This window comes from Rousettus aegyptiacus, unplaced genomic scaffold (genome assembly GCF_014176215.1).
Source record: "Rousettus aegyptiacus isolate mRouAeg1 unplaced genomic scaffold, mRouAeg1.p scaffold_m13_p_16, whole genome shotgun sequence".
In the NCBI taxonomy this organism is placed as follows: domain Eukaryota; kingdom Metazoa; phylum Chordata; class Mammalia; order Chiroptera; family Pteropodidae; genus Rousettus; species Rousettus aegyptiacus.
Window position 1 is genome coordinate 41,410,432 of NW_023416291.1, and position 18,848 is coordinate 41,429,279.

Consider the following 18,848-nt stretch of genomic DNA (forward strand, 5'->3'; position numbering starts at 1 on the left):
CGGTTATCCATGGTCAACTAAGGTTTGAAATGTTCCATGGAAAATTCCAGAAATAAGCAATTCATAAGTTTTAAATTGCACACTGTTCTGTTGTCCTGTTTGGTCCCACCCTGGCTGTCCAATTTGGATGCCTTTTATTTCTTTTTCATGCTTAATTGCTTTGGCTAGAACTTCCAATTCTATATTGATAGAAATGAAAAAAAAAAAAGCAGACATCCTTGATCTTAGACCTCTACTCACTTGATTCCAATTGCACTCCCCCCTACCCAAACAAAATGGCAAACAAAAATGTCTCCAGACATTTCCCAATGTCCCTTGGGGATGAAACTGCCCCTGGGTGAGAGCCACTGGTCTATACCTATACAATCACCACCTGGTTTTGATCCTTGTAGCTTTACAGCAACACCTCTCAGCATCATTCAAGACCAGGGACTCTGACCATTTGAATGATGCTGCCTGACCCTGGCCAAAGGAAATGGGCTGGTGTGTACAGGGAACACATTGAGATTCAGAAAAGCTAAGGGCTGGAGGTTTAAAAAAAAAAAAGTCAATCCATGTATCTATCTTAAGAACCTGGAACATAGGACATGGTGCTTTCAGGGGACAGAAAACCAAGCTGTTGATTAAAAAAAAAAATCATGGAGCACAGCATAAGGAATGCAGTTAGCATTAACATATTGGCTGGGTGGAAAACCAGAGGAGAGAAGGAGCAATTAGAGGGATTATTTTATATATTATATAAATGTCTAACCAATGTACTGTATGTATACTTGAAACTAATTAAAATAAATAAATAAATTCATTTAAAAAAATAAAAAAGGTCATGGGTACAGGCACTCACTGCCCAGGACTCCAGGGGACAGAGAGAAAAACCAAGTTGCCCAGTGATATCTATAATCAAGTCTCACTTAGATTTAAAAAAAAAAGAGAGAGAGAGAGTTCATGCCAGAATTTCTCAGCCTTGGCACTGTTGACATTTAGGGCTGGATAAATCTCTATTGTGGAGGCTGTACTGTAGATTGTAGGGTGTTGAACACCATCCCTGGCCTCCACCTACTAGATGCCAGTAGTATCCTCCCCTTCCTCACCGTTGTGACAAACAAAGGTGTCTCCAGTGTTAATGGTCAATGTCAGGATGTGTGTGTCAGTCACCCCCAGTTCAGCACCTCTATTCTATGCCCAAATAGAGTAGATGATATACGTATGATGGTATATCTTTTTCTATAGTATTATTTAATTTTTAAAGTGATTCATTTTATAATCAGAAGAAGAATATTTTGAAAAGGTTGACATTTATGAGCACATACTATGTGCCAAGTGGTTCACTCTTATTAGAAGTGTTGGTGTTTATTGAGCAATGACTCAGTAGCAAGCACTTTTTTGTAATTATTTTGATTTATTTTTTTATTATTATACATTTTTAGAGGAGTTTTGGTATAACAGGAAGATTGAGCAGAGATCACAGAGAGAGCTATAGATCTCTCTCTTCCCCACCCCCTAGTTTCCCCTATTATTAACATCTTTTATTAGTGTGATAAATTTGTTATAACTGATTAGTGAATACTAATATGTTGTTATTAACCAAAGTCCACAGTTTACATTAGAATTCACTCTGTGTTGTACATTCTGTGAGTTTTGACAAATGCACAATGCCATATATCCAACAGTACAGTATCGTATGGAATAGTTTTACTACCCTAACAATCTCCTGTGTTCCACCTACACTGTTCAACTTCTAAATCAGTTCTATCCATTTTGTTTGTTTGTTTATTCTTTTTTATTTCTATTTTTGATTTTCAACTGATTTTCTGTGGTGTCAATTCTTTTTCTTACCTTATTGCATTGGCGAAAAACTTTAATATCAAGCATTGAATAGTAGCTATGATTGTGGGCATCCTCGCCCCATCTTGGAATATGTTATCTCTTGTTTCACCATCCAACACAATGCAGACAGTTCCCTTCTAATCACGATTTTTTATCAGACTAATTTCTTCCTATTTCCCATTTACTAAGAATGTTTTAAAAAAATCAAGAGAGGTTGCTAAATGTTATTCAATGTTTTTCCATGGTGAAATGATCATTTGGTATTTTTCTCTTTTCATCTTTTCATTGAAGAAAGGAAACTTTCTGATGCTAAACTATCCCTTCCTCCTTGGGATACAACCCTGCATGCCTCTGGTCTGTTGTTCTTTAAAGTGCAGCTGAACTCAATTTGCTGATATTTTATTTAGCATTTTTGCATGAGCCCAGGCTCCTGACCCCTTTCTGGTATGTCCTTACCCTGCAGTCGAGCCAGTTCCCACAGGGCTTGGGGGGAGGGTCCGATCAGAATGTCTGCATGAGCTCAACCAGGTGACTTCAACTCAGCAGCTCCCCAGCTCCACTCAGTACTGCTTCTCCTCCAGCTGACTCTGCCAGCCCACTCTACACCCTGGGCAGCATCCATGCCTTCTGATTCCACTCATCCTCTACACCCCATCTCCCAGTACTGTTGACTCAGTCTCCTAAATGGGGGGAGGGGCCACACAGCTCGCCCTCACACACACCCCAGGGCTGTAGGCTTGTCCAGTCTCCCCTGCTGATCTTGGAATCCATAGCTAAAGCCAAGACAGAGGCCACAAATTCTTGTTGGTTCTGATACTGCAGGAGAATTGTCAAAGAGCCAGACTGAGCAGAAGCCAGGACTTGGTGGGAAGCAGGTAAGTTTCCATTGGTACCACCCCACCTGCCTCCTTCCCAGGTGCACTACTCGTGTCAGCTTCAGGCTTGGCTAGCTCCAGGCACACCTAGGGGCACAGCAGTGCAAGGATGAAGGATCCACCCCACATCCTGTCTTCCTTGTGGCCAGATCTCAGACCGGAGCTGGGATTTGGGAACCCCTTAAGCCAGCAGCTCCTCTAGGGACAGCTCACCTCACACTGTCCCATCCGCCCATATGAAAAGCTGTGCAACTTGCAGCCAGTCATTGCCCCTCTCTGAGTAATCCACATCACATTCTCCAAATCCTGACCTAGCAATGGGTCATGCAAAGAGAGGGTCAAACTTGTGGTTGCCCCAGCAACACAGAGCCTCCACATTATGAAAAAAGAAAAAAGATCTAAAGAGGGAAAAATATTTTTTCTTTTTTTTTTTAAAAAAATGATTATTCACATTGCTCCGAAATATATTTTTTCCTTCAAGAGCAAATCATAAAAATGTTTCCTGGGTCATAATTATAAATCTTATTCATCTTTTAATTTTTTAAAAATTTGGCTTTTCTTGTTATCTTTTTATCACACAATATTAAGTTTAAAGAACCAGATTGCCGTGGAAGGCTTATTATGAAATCCACACCCCCCTACAACTCCTATGTATGATGAAATCAAGAAAAACATCAACGCAATCATGGGAGAGATATGAATGGTGTTGGAGGGGTGTGGACTCAAAGATATTAGGGAATGGGGAGGTTTGAATGAAGCTAGAAACCTGGACAAGCCTCTCTCTTGTCCACTCCCCACATCTGTGGGAACCCAGATTCTGTTCATTCAGACTGAATCAGCCCCATCCAGAACTCTGGCCTCTACCCCACCCCCAAACTCCTGAAGGATCTAACACTCAGTCTTCCTCTTCAGCTCACACACCCTCCATAGCTATCTATTGCCTTCAGAAAATCCATCTAGTAACATAAAGCCAACTCCAATACCCTGCTCCTCCTCCCCAGTTCCTTCCTTCTGCCCACACTCAATAAGATAGTGAAGATTCTAGACTTAGAGTCCAGCAGAGCAGAGTTCAAATTGTGACATTGCAGTTCACCAGCTAAACCTCAGTCACTTGAGCTTCAGTTTCTAGTCCATGAAAATGGATATGTGTTCAAGGAAGTGAATGGTTCTGGGTGCTGTAAAAACACAATATTTGATGGGAGGCATTGCCAGGGTGACCTCTAGTTCTGAGAGACCCTAGCCTAGTGTTGCTGCTGGAGGCCCATGTTTGATGTAGGGAAAGAGGCACCAGATTGGCCATTAATGGGCAAAGTAAAAACACACCCAAGGTGTGTTAGGGCTGCAGGGAGCCCATAGATTACATATATTGGGGAGAAGGGTCAACTCCAGAAAGCAAACAGCAACTGTGTGTCCCTGAGGGATCCGGTCACACATTAACATCTGGTCCCCAGCCCAGCTCACCCCGCTGTCACCATCTGCATGAAAGTGCTGGGTGTTTGCTGAAATTTAGTCCTTGCTCAAACATTTGTTTTCAAGACAAGACGTCTGTAGAGGCCCCATGCCCTTTAGTCAGGGTCAGAGCCCACAGCTGGGGCAGAGGAGGAGAGGCACACGTATGGGGCTGCACGTGGCTGGACCTGAGGTCTTCTCTCCAAGCCTGAGATTCAGGGTCAGGAATCCTGCTGTGGGAGAACACACACTGCTCAGTACATGGCCCATAGACTCAGATTCTCCAGCCCTCACTATAGAAAGGAATGAAGCACTGACATGCTTCGACATGGAAAACCTTGAAAACATCCTGCTCAGTGAAAGAAGCCAGACACAAAAGGTCACATAGTGTGCGACTCTGTTTGTATGAAATGTCCGAATCCACAGAGACAGAAAGTAGATTACTGGTTGGCAGGGGGAGGGGGAATAGGGAGTGACTCTTAATGGGGACAGAGTCTCCTTTTGAGGTAAGGAAAATGTTCTGGAACTACACAGATGTAATGGTCGCACATCATGGATGTACTAAATGACTGAAATGTACACTTTAATTGGTTAATTTAATATCATGTGAATTTCACCAATAACAAATAAAATAATTTAATAAAAAAAATCCTAGCCACTATAGAAAAGAGAATGAGAGTTCCTCAAAAAATCAAACACAGAAATACCATATGCTGCAGCAATACATTTCTGGGTTTACACCCCAAAGAACTGAAGGTGAATATTGAAAAGATTTCTGCACACCTATGTTCATAGCAGCATTATTAAAATAGCCAAAAGGTGGAAGCAACCGAAGTGTCCACTGACAGATGAATGGATGAACGAAATGTGTATACCCATACAGTGGAATATTATTCAGCCTTTAAAAGAAAGGAAATTCTGACACATGCTTCAACATGGATGAACCTTGAGGACATTTTGCTGAGTAAAATAAGTCAGTCATAAAAGGACAAATACTGTATGATTCTATGTATACGAGGTCCCTAGAGGAGTCAGATGCACCACGAGACAGAAAGCTGAATGGTAGGTGCTAGGGGCTGAGGGAGGAGGATGGGGAGTTAGTGTTTAATGAGGACATTGTTTCAGTATGGAAAGATAAAAAGTTCTGGAGATAGATAGTGAGGATAGTATGAACGTACTTAATACCACTGAATTGAGCACTTAACATGTTTAAAATGTGTGAAAATTAATCAAGGGAAACCTCTTTTAAAAATAGAGTCAGGGGCCAGAGGGAGGCACTCTCAGGCACTATCACTTGATCTCATTACGGACCCCAACAGGAAAGATTGTCATTTAGGGACTTCAACAGGAAGAGATGCACTCTGCAAGTTTATACTATTTTATTACTCCAACGGAAGGAAGAAAAGCTTCCTTTCTTGCCCAACAACTTAGCCAATGAGACACCATCACCACCCCGAACTTTCAGTTACCTCCAATGGATTTTCATTCAAAATAACCCCTCCCAACTTCCTCCTTTTAACCTGTAAAGTAACAATCCTCTCCTTGGCTTGTTGGACTTGCCAATAGTTTCTGCTATCACTTACTTGTCCTGAATCATAATTTTCTGCTATTCCCAAATAAGCCCATATTGCTGGTAAAATGACTAGCTGTTCTACTTTTTAGGATAACATTACTTGGTGTCATGAGTGGGATCCGGAGACAACCCCTGACCACTCCAAGGCTGGTGAGTAAACGGGTGCTGGTACCTACTGAGCCCATTGAGCTCACTGCTTTCTCGCCAACCCTGGAGTTTGAGGGTAAGTTTTCTCCTGGATTCGCACTCCACTCTCTTTGCATTTTGAGCTCTTCGACTTTATTTTGCATCTGTTCTTGTTTTTATAAAGGCTTTGTCCTTTTGGGGGTACTCTTTTAGCATTTGGCTAGACTTCTTTGGAATCAGGCTGTTCATATTCAAAGTGTATGGAGCTTTTCTTTTGCTGTCAAATTGAAACCTCTGAGAAAAGGAATCTCAGTCATCTAAATGTTTTAAGGGCAACCCCGGCTCCACCTTCAGGGTCCCTGGCTGGTTTTATGTTTAAAAACTGCAGTACCTCTTCATGTGCATTTCTCACTAAATGGATTGACTTAACCAAAAGTAATTTAGAACACCAATGGCCATTATGGGGAATTATCAATCTCCCCAAACTTACTTTTCTCGAAACTAAATTGGACAGCCATGGTTCTAAAGTTAGCAAAACTAAATGAGACACTTATCCTGATTGTTAGCTTGAGACTTCCAAACATTTTCATACTGCTGGTCAAGAGGCTGTCCTGAAAGTGCTATAGGATGGAGTTAGTTCCTCCTGCTATTTTGGTTGCAGTTGTTGGATATCAGATCAAACTTGCTATGCAGTAGAATTTACGACTTTGGACAGGCTACGCTAGCCAACTGTACGAGAGTGACTTCCAGAAATAAACTCTTTATTAGTCCTTATAATAGGCCCTATATTAGCTATACACTGCTGAATGAAAAATGATCCCAAAACTTAGCAGCTGAAAACAACATTGATCTCATGGTTTCTGTGGTTCAGGAATGTGAGAGTGGCTTAGCTGGATAAGTGCGGCTTAAGGTGTCTTATGAGGCCACAGTTGAGATTTTGGCTAGGGCTGTGGTCAGCTCAAGTCTCAACTGCTGTTGAAAGATCCAATTCTATGTTCACTCGCTCTACAGGGCTGCCTCATGACATTCCGCCTGGTCCACTAGCAAGAGTGATCCAACAGAGAACATCCAGGACAGTAGCCACAATCTTTTTCTTTTTTTTAAGCTTAAACACGTGGATGTATTTTTCTTATGTAACAACTAATCCAGAACTAGACAGCTACGGCTACTGGTGTCCCTTCACCTGTTCAATGATGCCACAGACTTTTTCTTTTTGGCTCTACTATCTTCAGTGTGTTTTCTTTATCCCCAGGCTTGTTGCCTTGTGATTGCAAAATGGTTGCTGCACCTCGAGGCATCACATCCACACTGAAGGCAGAAAGAATGAGAAGCCAGTTACATTTCCCTTTCATCAAAATGGAAAAATCTTTCCTGAAAATCCCCACAGCATACTTGCAAACATGGCCACCCCTACCTGCAAAGGAAGCTAGGAAGTTGCGGGGTAGAAAACCATAGTCCTTTAAGCCTAATCTTGGAAGTACCATCTCATTGCTTCCGTTGTGTGATATTCATTACAAGTAAGTCAGTAAGTCCAGTCCAAGTCCAAGGGAAGGGGACTACACAAAGGTGTGAATACCGGGAGGTGGAGGATCATTTTGAAGGTCTCACCTCAAAGGTGTCAAAACCGGGAGCCTAGATAACTCAATCCAGGCAAAGAAAACATGCCCCAAATCCAGCTGGGGGTCCATTCTAGAGTTCCAGGTGGCGTTTTCCTTTTTTTCTGGTCACAGACTCTTTAACTGGACCTGCAGTATTGCATAGAGTAGCAGGAAGCAGGAAGTGTTTGCCATAGCAGACTCTCCCATGTCTGGCAACGAGGAAACCAACACTGGCAAATCAATTTAAAAGGGTTTATTTAAGGCACTTTCAGAGCAAAACCTGCGTCCTCATGAGAAGCAGTAATATAGAAAGGCACAGACTCAAATGGGAACACAAATATTGTTTACTGCAGTGGGAGTGAGCCAAACATTGGTCACTTAAGGGATGAGATTTTCTGAACGAAGTTAAACAGTTTCTGCAAAGCAGTCGGGGTGTCTCTAAGGGGAATATATTGGTTAGTATGGTGAGGAGAATCTCAACATTTGTTTCCACTCTTGATGGGCTGAGCTTGCTAATAGAGTTGTAATGACCTCAACAGATCATTTTGTTGACCTGAGATCAAGACCAAGTTTTTACAAGATGAAGTTTAGAGTTAAGTAGGTGAGAGAAATGTACCTAGTAGGAGGGGCTTATAGAAGAAAATCTACTATATTAGTTTCTACTGTATTATGCTATAACATAGTTTCACAAACTGGGTGGCTTAAAACAACAAAGGCTTACTTTGATTTCCTTCTGTGTGAAATTAAGGTGCGGGCATGTTAGTTCATTCTGACTGCTGGAAGAATCCAGCTGCAGGGTGGGAGGGAGGTCTCTGGCTCCCCATTGTCACAGCCAGCAATGGTGGGCTTATCACTGTTCTCATCTATTCTGCCTGCAGCTAGAGAAAGTTCTCTGCTTTTAAGAGCTATGTGATTAGCCCTTAAAAGCAGGAAAATCCAGGATACACTTTTAAACTCCATAACCTTAATTATATCTGCACAATTCTTTTTGCCATATAACAAAAGCAGTTAAAATCAAAGGTCCAGGATGTGGACATCTTTGGGGGCTTAGATAATTCTCCTGTTTTTGTGTGTGATTAGGCATTTTTATGGCGGATTGTTACTTTTGTCTCGATCCATCCTGGTCAGAGTGTCCTCGTCCGATGCTGATGTTCTACAAAATTATGTTCAACAGGACACCACAGCTCAACTGTGGACCCGAGGCCAACTCTCATCTGACCAATCAGGGCTTGTTTTTGCCTTTCTCACTGTACACTCTCTACCCAGTTTTTACACATGCTCTTCCTTCTGCCCAGAACCACCATCCCTCTTTCCTTCACCCAACTCTTCTCTGAGAAGCCCTCTTTGATTCTTAACTCACTAGCACAGAGTACATCTGGCCACCGCTAAGATCACAATTTTTTATTCAATTTCCTTACTGTGAGCCCCAAGTGACCATGGACTGTGTCTGTCTCATTTGCCGCTGTGTTTCCAGCACAGGTGCACAGAAACCCTGGACATGTATTTGGGAATGTGAGTGACTAAGAGCTACAGAATATCAGAATGATAGAAGCTGCGTCCTCAGGATTGGTGCCACGCTCGTAGCAGGTGTGCCTGGGAGGCAGCAGAAGTCACTCTGCAGGAGATTTAGCTTGTTTTGGAATGATTCTCTTAAACTCAGTTATATCAATATGAGGTAACACGATTCCTGTCCCCAGGGAGGTGTGACAAGTCTCTCTTCAAATTTTTTATGTATTTTAAATCTGGTTCTTGTCTAGAAGATTAACTAGGTATTGCCTTTGGCACCTCCACACACCTCGCCCTGATAGTAAACAACAAATGTTTATGCTAAACCCTTTCTCCATGACAAACACCATTCCTGGTGCACAGGCTCCACACTCCAGACGTCATAGCTATGGGAGAGACAGAAAACAAACATGTCACTTAATGCATAAAGCAAGTTGATACTATGACAAATAAAAAAGAGGGCAGGTGAGGGATATTTGGGCCAAGGCCTAAGGTGACAAGAGGGAACTGGCTAGGGTAATGCTTGGTGGGGACAGAGAGAACTGTACGGAAGAACTCCCTGAGATAGGATTGTGCTTGGCAATTTTGGGAAGGGATGGTGTGTGGCTGGAGCTGAGGAGGGAGAAGAGTTGGGGAGGTGGGAGGAGCGGAGCAATGGGGACCCACGAACACTTTAAAGCAAGGGAGATCCACAGTCTGACTTAGGTCCCAACAGTGTCATTGGGGTTGCCTTTCAGAAAATGGACTCTAGTCAAGTCGTCTTGCCTGAACTGTCCCCCCAATTCACACCCAGCTTCTCCCCACAGCCAGGCTCAGTGTAACCATCCTTTAATAGAGAAAATAATATTACAAAGGAGGAGGGGCCGGCGAGGAATTTGAGCTGCTCGCAGTTACAGATTGGCCATATTCAATTCCTCTTTGAGTCTTTTTGAGTTTCACCTTCCCCATCTGGACAGAGTAGAGAGTGTTAATTTCTCTGCCTCTTTCTCCTGTCCCTTCCCTCCCCAACTTCACAAGCGAAAGTCCAAGAACGTGGGCTAGGAGAGCGTGGCGAAGCACAAAGCAATAGCGAAGGGCTCAAGAAGATTCCTCCCGCCGTAGCGGGTCTGCTTGCTGATCGCGTGTGGACCGCGGGCTCTGGCGCACTCTGGCGGCAGGGCAACTCCCGACTGATGCCGCCGGACCACGCGTGAAGCCGGGACCACCATCTTGCCTTCGGGCAGTGGCCATCTTGGTAAAGGCGAAATTCTAGATTGTCGCTTCTACCCGCTCCTCCTGACTCTCCAATGTGACGTGAGCGCCCTGGTTGAGTTTTTATAAAATATACACTAATTGACTAGAAAAAGAAATGGCTGATGACATTCGCATGTGTCAGAAACCCAACCAGCATTTCCCTTACCAAGATGGCGACAGCACCGAGACGTAATCAGCGCGCGCCTCGGGGAGGTCAGCACGCAAGTCCCGCGGTGACATCACGCAAGAGCGACCTGGCCGGCGCTAGGGAAAGGAGGTAGGAGCGGCCGCGGCGCGGGCGGAGCCGGGTTTTGGGGGGCGGGGTGCGGGTGGGCCCGGTGGGCGGCTCGGCCTGGGACCACCCACCAGGAGGGCAGGAGGTGCGGTGCGGGACACTTCCGGAGGTCAGTCTCGATGGCTGTGGCGGGGCCTGTGCCCATTTCCCAGAGCGCGCAACTGAGACTGAGAGGGACAGCATTGTGTTCAAGGCCACCCAGTTCCGGCCCGGCATCTGAGCAGCTTCCAGGCTTGGGAGGTGACAGAGCTGTTATAGATGACCCGGCCTCTGGCAGTAGTATTAAGGCTGGAGAAAAAGACGACGGGCTAGAGGGGAGCCCAGAAGGGAGAGCTGGAGGGCTTCTTAGAGGGGACGGCGTTGAGCTCCGTCTATTGTCTTTCTTATCCAAGCAACCTCGTGGGCTGTGATTCCCTTTTAAGTGTACCCCTTGTCCAACCAGAACCACTCCCTGGACCTCTGCTTATGTCTTACCCCTAGAATTCACCTCCTCAGCACTAGAGGCTCTGACCCGCAGATCTGCCCCTCCTGGCATTTAACACCCTCCCGAACCCTCCCGTACACTCCCATTACTCTGGAATACAGCCTGCTTTCCTCACATCCCTAGAGACGCGGGTCTCCCCAATCCTTTAGGCCTGTTCTTTGGTGTCTCACCCTCCCACTCCCACCCCACCATACACACACACCAGGCTGGTTAAGAAGCTCCCTCATGGCTTCCCCAGCACCCTGCATGGCCCTTTCACAGTTCTGATCTCAAGTAATCAGTTTTATTGTTTATCTCCCAGAAAGCCTGGGAGTCCATTTGGGCAGGAAGCCCATGGGCTCTGCCTCTTACTCCAGTATCCCACTTGTGGTTAGTACATGTTTACTGAATGACAAAGTGTGTGAGTGACTAACTGTTTACGACACAGAGAAGAAAAGCTGTCTGTCTTAGTCTGCTGGGGCTGCCATAACAAAATCCCGCAGATGGCAGCTTAAACAACAGACATTTATTTCCTCACATTTCTGGAGGCAAGAAGTCCAATATCAAGGTGCCAACCAGTTCAGTTCCTGGTGAAGGCTCTTCCTGACTTGCAGACTGCTGTCTTCGTACTGTGTCCTCACATAGTGAAGAGATCAAGCTCTGGTGTCTTTTGCTCTGATAGGGGCACTGGCCCTATTAGATTAGGGGCCAACGCTATAACCTCATTTAATCTTTATCACCTCCTCACCAGCCCTGTCTCCAAGTAAAGTCACAGTGAGGGTTAGGGCGTCAGCATAGGAATTTTGGAGGAACACAAATATTCAGTTCTAGGATCACAGCCTTAAGAAGGGGTCAGAAAAGCCCTTTCAGCCTTTGGGATGGAGATCGGGTTCCTAAGCAGTGGGGCATGGGAGGAGGGGATGCTGGGAGAAAGTCTCTGTGAGTGGGCAAGTTTTCACAGAAAGAGGGAACAGAGGTTGGTGTATTAGGTGAGGGCATAGCAAGAACAGAGGCTGGAGGGCAGGTGAGTGGGAAAAACAGTGAGAAGCTGAATTTGGACACAACATGGCAGGAAGTGAATACTGGGGGAACCCTGGAAATCAGTGCTTCATTCATTTGCTCAGAACATTTATTGAGCAAATGAGCGAGGACATTGGGGATACAGAAGTGACCAAGGCAGCCTTAGTCCTGCCGTCACAGAGATCCCAGCCCTGTGAGGAAGATGGACATTTGTCAAACAATCATAAATGAACATAAAGCCACCCAGATAAGTGCCTAAAAGAGAAGTTTGTAGCCTGAGAGTCAGGGGGTGCCTTAGGGAAGGGTTCCTGGAGGTGGCAACTGGGCCCTGAACTTTAAATAGGAGTTAATGGGATAAAAAGAGGAGCAAAGAGCAGTCAGGTGGAAGGCATAGAAAGTGCAAAGGCCCTGAGGTGAGAACTTGCTTGGTATATTTGAAGAATGGCAAAGAGGCTGGTATGGCTGCTGCCAAATGAGTAAGGGGCATATGGAGCAGAGGATAAGACATTTCCTCATGTATAACTTGAACGGTAACTTCCACTTCTTGGTGCTTTCCTGGGGAACCTGGGAGGGAGTTTCTGTTGGGTACATTGTAGATGCTCAGTAATGAATGCTGGATTTAGAGGGCCAGTGAGCACCTGGGAGAAGTGTGGGATCAGCCTGGCATATCTGCACCACCCCCTGCCCTGCAGCTTTTGTATGGGGAGGGACTGGAATTATCCCACATCTCAGATAAGGAAACTGGCTGGAGGGGAGCACATCAGCCATGAATATAGAGCCAGGACTCAACCCACAGTCTCCTAGGTCCCCACTTCGTTCTTCCCCATGGGGCTCACTCTCCAGTCTCAGTCTGGAGGAGCTGTCTGTCAGTGCTGAATGAGGGGCCCTGGTGGTTTCAGAGTCCTGATGTGCACTGATACTTTCTTAGGAGCCAAGCAGGACCCGGGTGTGAAGCAGTGGTTAAGAGTCTGGAGTTGACTGGGGCTGGGCCTGGGTTCGAATCTGGTCCCCTCCTCTAACCATCTGTGTGGCTCAGAGCTTCAGATTCCTCATCTGTAAAATGGACCTGGCCAGGTATCTTGGCATCCCTACCTTAGAATGGGAATAAGCACAGTCTCCAGCCCCGCCCCGCCCCTTAAGGCTTTGGAGCATTCAACTGAGTTGGTCCATAAAATGTGCTTAGCAGAAGATGCCTTTGCTGGTGCTGGGGGATGAAATGGTTTAGAATGCACCTGGCATGGAGCATCAACTCCGTCTGACTCCAAAACTCTTGTCCTGCCTGGTGTATCATTGTAATTCTCTGTGTTTGGTGCCTGCCCATATGATACCTGGAGAGAGCTTTGGAACAACCTAATCAGAAGGTGTTCCTGTCCTGCTCAGAGCTGCCTAACAGCTTCCTGGTGCCTGAGCCTGGCCTCATTCTTGCCTCAGGGCCTTTGTATGTGCTGTGCCTTCCACCCAGAAGTCTTACTCCTTCTTCCTCACAGGGCTGCCTCCGACCTGTCCATCAGCTCAGCTGCCACCCACCAGGGTTGTGAGAATTCACTAATATGTTGCGTGTAGAGCATTTAGCCCCACGCGCACAACTGCTGCAAATTAGAGCTGATATTAGAGTTTCTGATGGGGCTCAGAAATGGCAGCTCCCTCCCCAGCCAGTCACACAGCTAGATGATTGGAGTCAGGATGGCCCTGCATTCTCTCCCCTTCATTCTTGGGTGCTGGGCCTGTTTCTCCAAGGTTCAGCAAAGGGCTGAGCTGGAGTTGTTCAGAGGGAAGAGAATGACCCAGGAGAGAGGCACATCAGTCCACTTCCCAGATGAGGAAAACAGGCACAGAAGGCATGTGCCCTGGGCCACACAGTCCTTGGTCCTCAGCACTTGGAAGGGATGCCGTTAATTTCTCTGCTGCACGGCCTTCCCTTACTCACCTGAAAGGCAGGCTTTGGAGGTGAAATTCCAGGCTAAGCCCCACACGAACTAGCTAGGTACCTCTTCTTCCTCACCTTGCAATAAAGGCAGTTCTCACATTTAAGGCTTTGGGGCATTTGATTGAAGTGGCCCATATAAAGCGCTTAGCAGAGGGCTGTGCACAGGGAGGGTGGCACCTGCCATTGGTGTGTGTTGTCATTTCTCCAGCACCCAGTATGGGACTCACATAGACCAGGTGCCTGCTAGACAGCAGCTTTATGATCGTTAGAACATCTCCTAGCTATGCAAGCCGGGGCCGAGTCATCCATTGTAGTTCATGGCAGCTGCTTACCCGGGGTAAGAGGGACTTAGCCTCAGGTCTGTGGGACTGAGGCCTCAGAGGTGGCAAGTGGGAGGGGCCACACAGAAACAGGACTGCTAGGGCCCACAGCAGTACAACTTGTACAAGCCAAAAAGTGAATTTCCATCAGTGGATGGATGTATAAACAAAATGTGGTCCATCCACGCAAGGAAATATTATTCAGCCATCAATGGAATGAAGCACTTACATACAATACAATGTGGATTGACCTCAAAAACATCATGCTGAGTGACAGAGCCAGATACAAAACGCCACATGTATGATTTCATCTTAATGAACTAGCCAGAACAGGCAAATCCATAGAGACAGGAAGTAAATGAATGGTTGTCAAGGGCTGGGGGAACGAGGATGGGGAGTGACTAATGGGGACGGGGTCTCCTTTTAGGGTGATAGAAATGTTCTGGAATTAGAGGTAGTGGTTGCACAACATTGTGAATGTACGAAATGCCACTGAATTGTACACTAAATGTTTCATTTTGTGTTATGTGAATTTCACCTTAAAAAGAGTCTGAGCCTTCATTTTACAGATGAGGCCACAGAAGCCTCATGGGGGTCTTGGATGCCCAGGTGTGTATCTGGGGGTGCCAGAGATGGATGCCCCCCACTCACTGATCCCTGTTCTCCTACAGCCTGCTGAGGGATGCCCAAGAAGTTCCAGGGCGAGAATACCAAGTCTGCAGCGGCCCGGGCACGGAGGGCTGAGGCCAAGGCGGCAGCTGATGCCCGGAAGCAGAAGGAGCTGGAGGATGCCTACTGGAAGGATGAGGACAAACACGTCATGAGGAAGGAGCAGCGGAAGGTGCGGGGGCCCTGGGCTGACACACCTGTGGCTGTGGCGGGCACCTGGTAGAAGGTGGCAGAAGAACTCTGGGGCTTTGGCCTGAAGGGCGAGGAGGGAGGCAGAGGCATAGGCTTGTTCAAAGGCCCTAGAGTGGCCAAGACTTGGCACCTTTACAGAACGGCGAGGCAGCCACCACCCTCCATAGGCTTGTTTCTCTCTTTTGTGTGATGCCAGGGTCAGGCTACACTAGGGTTCTCACCATGGGGTGATTCTGTACCCAGAGGACACTTGGCAGTATCTGTAGGTATCTTCGTTTGTCACAACTTGTGGGTGGAGGGTGCTCCTGGCATCTGGTGTGGGGAGGCCAGGCATGCTGTTCATCACCCCACAGTGCCCAGGATGAGCCACCAAAGAATGAGCCTGCCCAGACATCAGCCATACTGACGCTGGCAAATGCTAGGATAGGTCCCCTATTTCTGACCTGGGTCCTGCAGGATCTCCTAGGAGTTTATAAAAACACAGAAGAGGTCAGGGATGGCTGGCCCTATCCTGATGGGCCCTAGTGCCAGGCACACAAGGGTTGCTTAATTGGTATCTTGGAATGGTTCTGGGCTGGTGCTGACTTACTTGGACCAGTAGGTGGTGCCAGAGACCCACATAGCCAAAGCTCCTGCTTCTGGTTCCTGGGCTGTTAAGACCGGCCGGGATCCTTGGGGACACGTTGGTGACTCAAGGCAGAGAAAACAGAGGTTTCCTCCACTGGAAAAGCTATAAAGTTGTGGAAAATAGCAGTGGAGATGTGTGGTTTCTGCACGCCCAGATCATGGGGTCCCAGGCACTTCTGAGAGTTTTCCCATTGTCTTTCTGTGCAGGACTAGATCCTGCCTTGTTGTTAGTGGACATTGAATGTCACTGTTTTCCTCCTTATTCCCCCAGCCGTGCTGCATTGAGTCCATGGAAGTCTTTAAACTTTCTTTTGATTGTCAACATTTGACAACACTGAAAAGTTGAGAAAACCAGTATCTGCCAAAGATACATTATTCAGATAGAAAAGCCAGAGACCTTTCAATAGTCCCAGAGGCAGCAGCCCGCCAAGGAACTGGGCCCTGAGAGCTCTACCCAGGCCTTTGTTTTGGGTCTCGGGGCCATCTCCATTCTCCAGATGAGGAAACTGAAGCTAAGAGCACAGAAATGGGAGTCCAGAAGCTGTACTCAAACACCTTTGACCTTTAACTACCCACACACGCTTTCGTGCTATGCAGGCAAGATGGAGGCTCAGTGGGCATCCTTAGGCACATTAACCCCTTTCCTGGGATATTTAGGCCAGCCACAAGACTGTCATGGTAGTGTTGCAGGCAGGAACCATCCCAGAAGCATGGGAGGCAAATGGCAGAGTTGCAGGCTGTGGGGCCTTCGGCACAGGGCCCAGCCAGTGGCCACACTGCACTGCAAATGAATAAGAACCTTGCTGTGCCCCCTGGAGCAGTGGAAGAACAGTGGCCAAGGACAAGTCCTATAGGCCAGATTTCCCCTCATCCATATGGCTTCTGCACCTCCCTGGGGAGGCAAGGTGATATGTCCCAGCCCCTGTGAATCTTGGCTGTGGACAGTGCCTTCCCAAGGTCTTTTGACCCATAAGGGCAAAACTCCTGTCCGAGCTGGCAAATAGGTCCAGACCGTCTATGGCTCCCCTCACCTTTGGAATCCAATACAAACCCCTTCCCATGCCCTTAAGGCTCCCAAGCACCCCCGCCCCAACCTCTTCTCCCTCCACACTTCCCGTTCTTACGCTAGCCACACCAGTCTCTGTGCTGCTCCTCTGTCATGCTAAGTGGTTCCTATCTCAGGGCCTTTGCACCTGCTGTTCCCACCACTCTCCTGTCTTCCATCTCTCCTCCTGGCTGGCTCCTCCTCTGGCTCAGGTGTCACTCTTTCCTTCAACTTCCCACCCATGTTGGCCAGCCTTCTCTGTTGTTCCCATTATCATACAGGATGGGAGCCACCAGTTGGCCCATCTTGCTCTCAGATATGTTCCCTATGCTCAGCACAGTGTCTAGCACACAGCAGGGCCTCAAACCCAGGCGCCATGGTGGTAGGATGGGATCTACTCCTGACCGCCCCATCCTCCCAGGAGGAGAAGGAAAAGCGGCGCCTGGAGCAGCTGGAGCGAAAGAAGGAGACCCAGCGCCTGCTTGAGGAGGAGGATTCGAAGCTCAAGGGTGGCAAGGCCCCCCGGGTGGCTGTGCCCGGCAAGGTCACCCGTGCCCAGATTGAGGAGACGCTCCGCCGAGACCATCAGCACAAGGAAACCCCAGAACCAGGTGTGGAGGGGCTCCTGGAGCTGCGCTTTTACCCATTAAATAACAGACAGTGAACTGCTTATCCAGGGGAGAGTCCAGACCCCCTCTTCACCTTGAGAGAAGCTTCCTGGGCTCTGCATGGTGAAGGGTGGGTGGGCGGTGGCATGGCAGGCCTGCTCTGAGCAGGGACAGCACAGGCACACACTGTGCACTTGCCTTGAACCTGAATCACCTTGTGCCCTCCAGGGTTGCCGTGGTATTAATGGTGCGTCCAAGGCTGAGGAGACAGCAGCCATGTGTGGCACTCCTCTGTGTGCCTGGCTCCAGGAAAGTTAGGAGGGCGGGGGGCTGGCTGCCAGGAGGGCAAGACCAAACTACCCAGTAGGTTGGTCCTAGGAGAGCTTCCCAGCTCAAGTCTGGTTTCTGTCCTCCGCCATCATTCTCCCCTTGCTTCTTTTCCCAATGTGTCTTTGTCTCTACATATGCCTCTTGTCACCCGGCCGGCTGCTGGACTCCAGTCGAGAAAGCCAAGAGCCACTTGGAGGTGCCGCTGGAGGAAAATGTGAACCGTCGTGTGCTGGAGGAGGGCAGCATTGAGGCGCGCACCATCGAGGATGCCATCGCCGTGCTTAGGTAGCGGGATGGAGCTTAGGCCTTGGGGCGGAGCTTGGGCCTCAGGGAGGGGTTGAACCTCTGGAGCTGGGCCTGGGCCTTTGGGGAGGGTCTTCGAACCCAAGTCAGGACATGAGCCTCAGGAGTGCCGCCTGGGCTGAGGGGGGTGGGGCCTGAGCTTCTGGGGCGGGGCCATGGTCTGGCCCCCTTGACACCATTGTCCACCTGCAGTGTAGCAGAGGAGGCTGGAGACAGGCACCCTGAGCGACGCATGCGGGCGGCCTTCACCGCATTTGAAGAGGCACAGCTGCCACGGCTCAAGCAAGAGAATCCCAACATGCGGCTGTCACAGCTGAAGCAGCTACTCAAGAAGGAGTGGCTACGCTCACCAGACAACCCCATGAATCAGAGAGCTGTGCCCTTCAACACTCCCAAGTGAGCCCCAAACTGGGGAAGCCGCCCCATGGTCGGTCAGGGTCGTGACCCCGCACCCCCTCGGCAGGTCAGCTCCGAGGGTTACAGAGAGGTCTGACGGAGCTTGGGCACGTGTCCTGGGGGCTAAGTGGCATCATTGGCCATGCCTCCTGCCCAGGGCCCCTGCTGTGAGTGACACCACCCCTTTCCCCTGTGCAGTCCTGGGCTGGGTGCCCAATAAAGGCAGTCGGTGAGACAGAGTACGCACTTGAAGTCTCCTGGGGCAGATTGGGGAGAGGAGGGTTGGAGTTAGGGGGGATATGCAGGCCACAAACAGAGATGACAAGCACTCCCAGCATTGCTTCTGTTGGCAGCAAGCTACCTGGGAGCTGTGCCCTGCTCTAGGGAGCCCCTCCCTGGCTGGACCACATGTCTAGTGAGGAACCTGTACCACCATCCTGGAACCCTGCTGGTCTGCTACAAGGGAGCA

At 48.1% G+C, this 18,848-nt stretch overlaps 1 protein-coding gene across 3 annotated transcripts; it reads left to right on the top strand.

The window, feature by feature from the left end:
* Positions 1 to 10,403: 10,403 nt before the first annotated feature.
* Positions 10,404 to 18,619, top strand: CCDC124 (coiled-coil domain containing 124). Of its 3 annotated transcripts, none has more exons than XM_016166781.2 (5): positions 10,404 to 10,461; positions 14,881 to 15,050; positions 17,164 to 17,353; positions 17,851 to 17,965; positions 18,176 to 18,619. In XM_016166781.2, the coding sequence occupies exons 2-5, from the start codon at positions 14,892 to 14,894 to the stop codon at positions 18,381 to 18,383; spliced, it is 672 nt and encodes a 223-aa protein (XP_016022267.1). In that variant the 5' UTR covers positions 10,404 to 10,461; positions 14,881 to 14,891; the 3' UTR covers positions 18,384 to 18,619. The 3 variants fall into 3 exon arrangements, with proteins under 3 accessions (XP_016022267.1, XP_016022276.1, XP_016022259.1); XM_016166790.2 differs by lacking the exon at positions 10,404 to 10,461 and adding an exon at positions 10,568 to 10,588; XM_016166773.2 differs by lacking the exons at positions 10,404 to 10,461; positions 14,881 to 15,050 and having other exon boundaries at positions 15,579 to 17,353.
* Positions 18,620 to 18,848: the final 229 nt, after the last annotated feature.

Coding starts and splice junctions, on each gene's coding strand:
- CCDC124 (XM_016166773.2), top strand. CDS start 16,984: ATGTTGGCCAGCCTTCTCTGTTGTTCCCATTATCATACAGGATGGGAG. Junction 17,354..17,850: donor CAAGGAAACCCCAGAACCAG/GTGTGGAGGGGC, acceptor GCTGGACTCCAG/TCGAGAAAGCCAAGAGCCAC. Junction 17,966..18,175: donor GATGCCATCGCCGTGCTTAG/GTAGCGGGATGG, acceptor GTCCACCTGCAG/TGTAGCAGAGGAGGCTGGAG.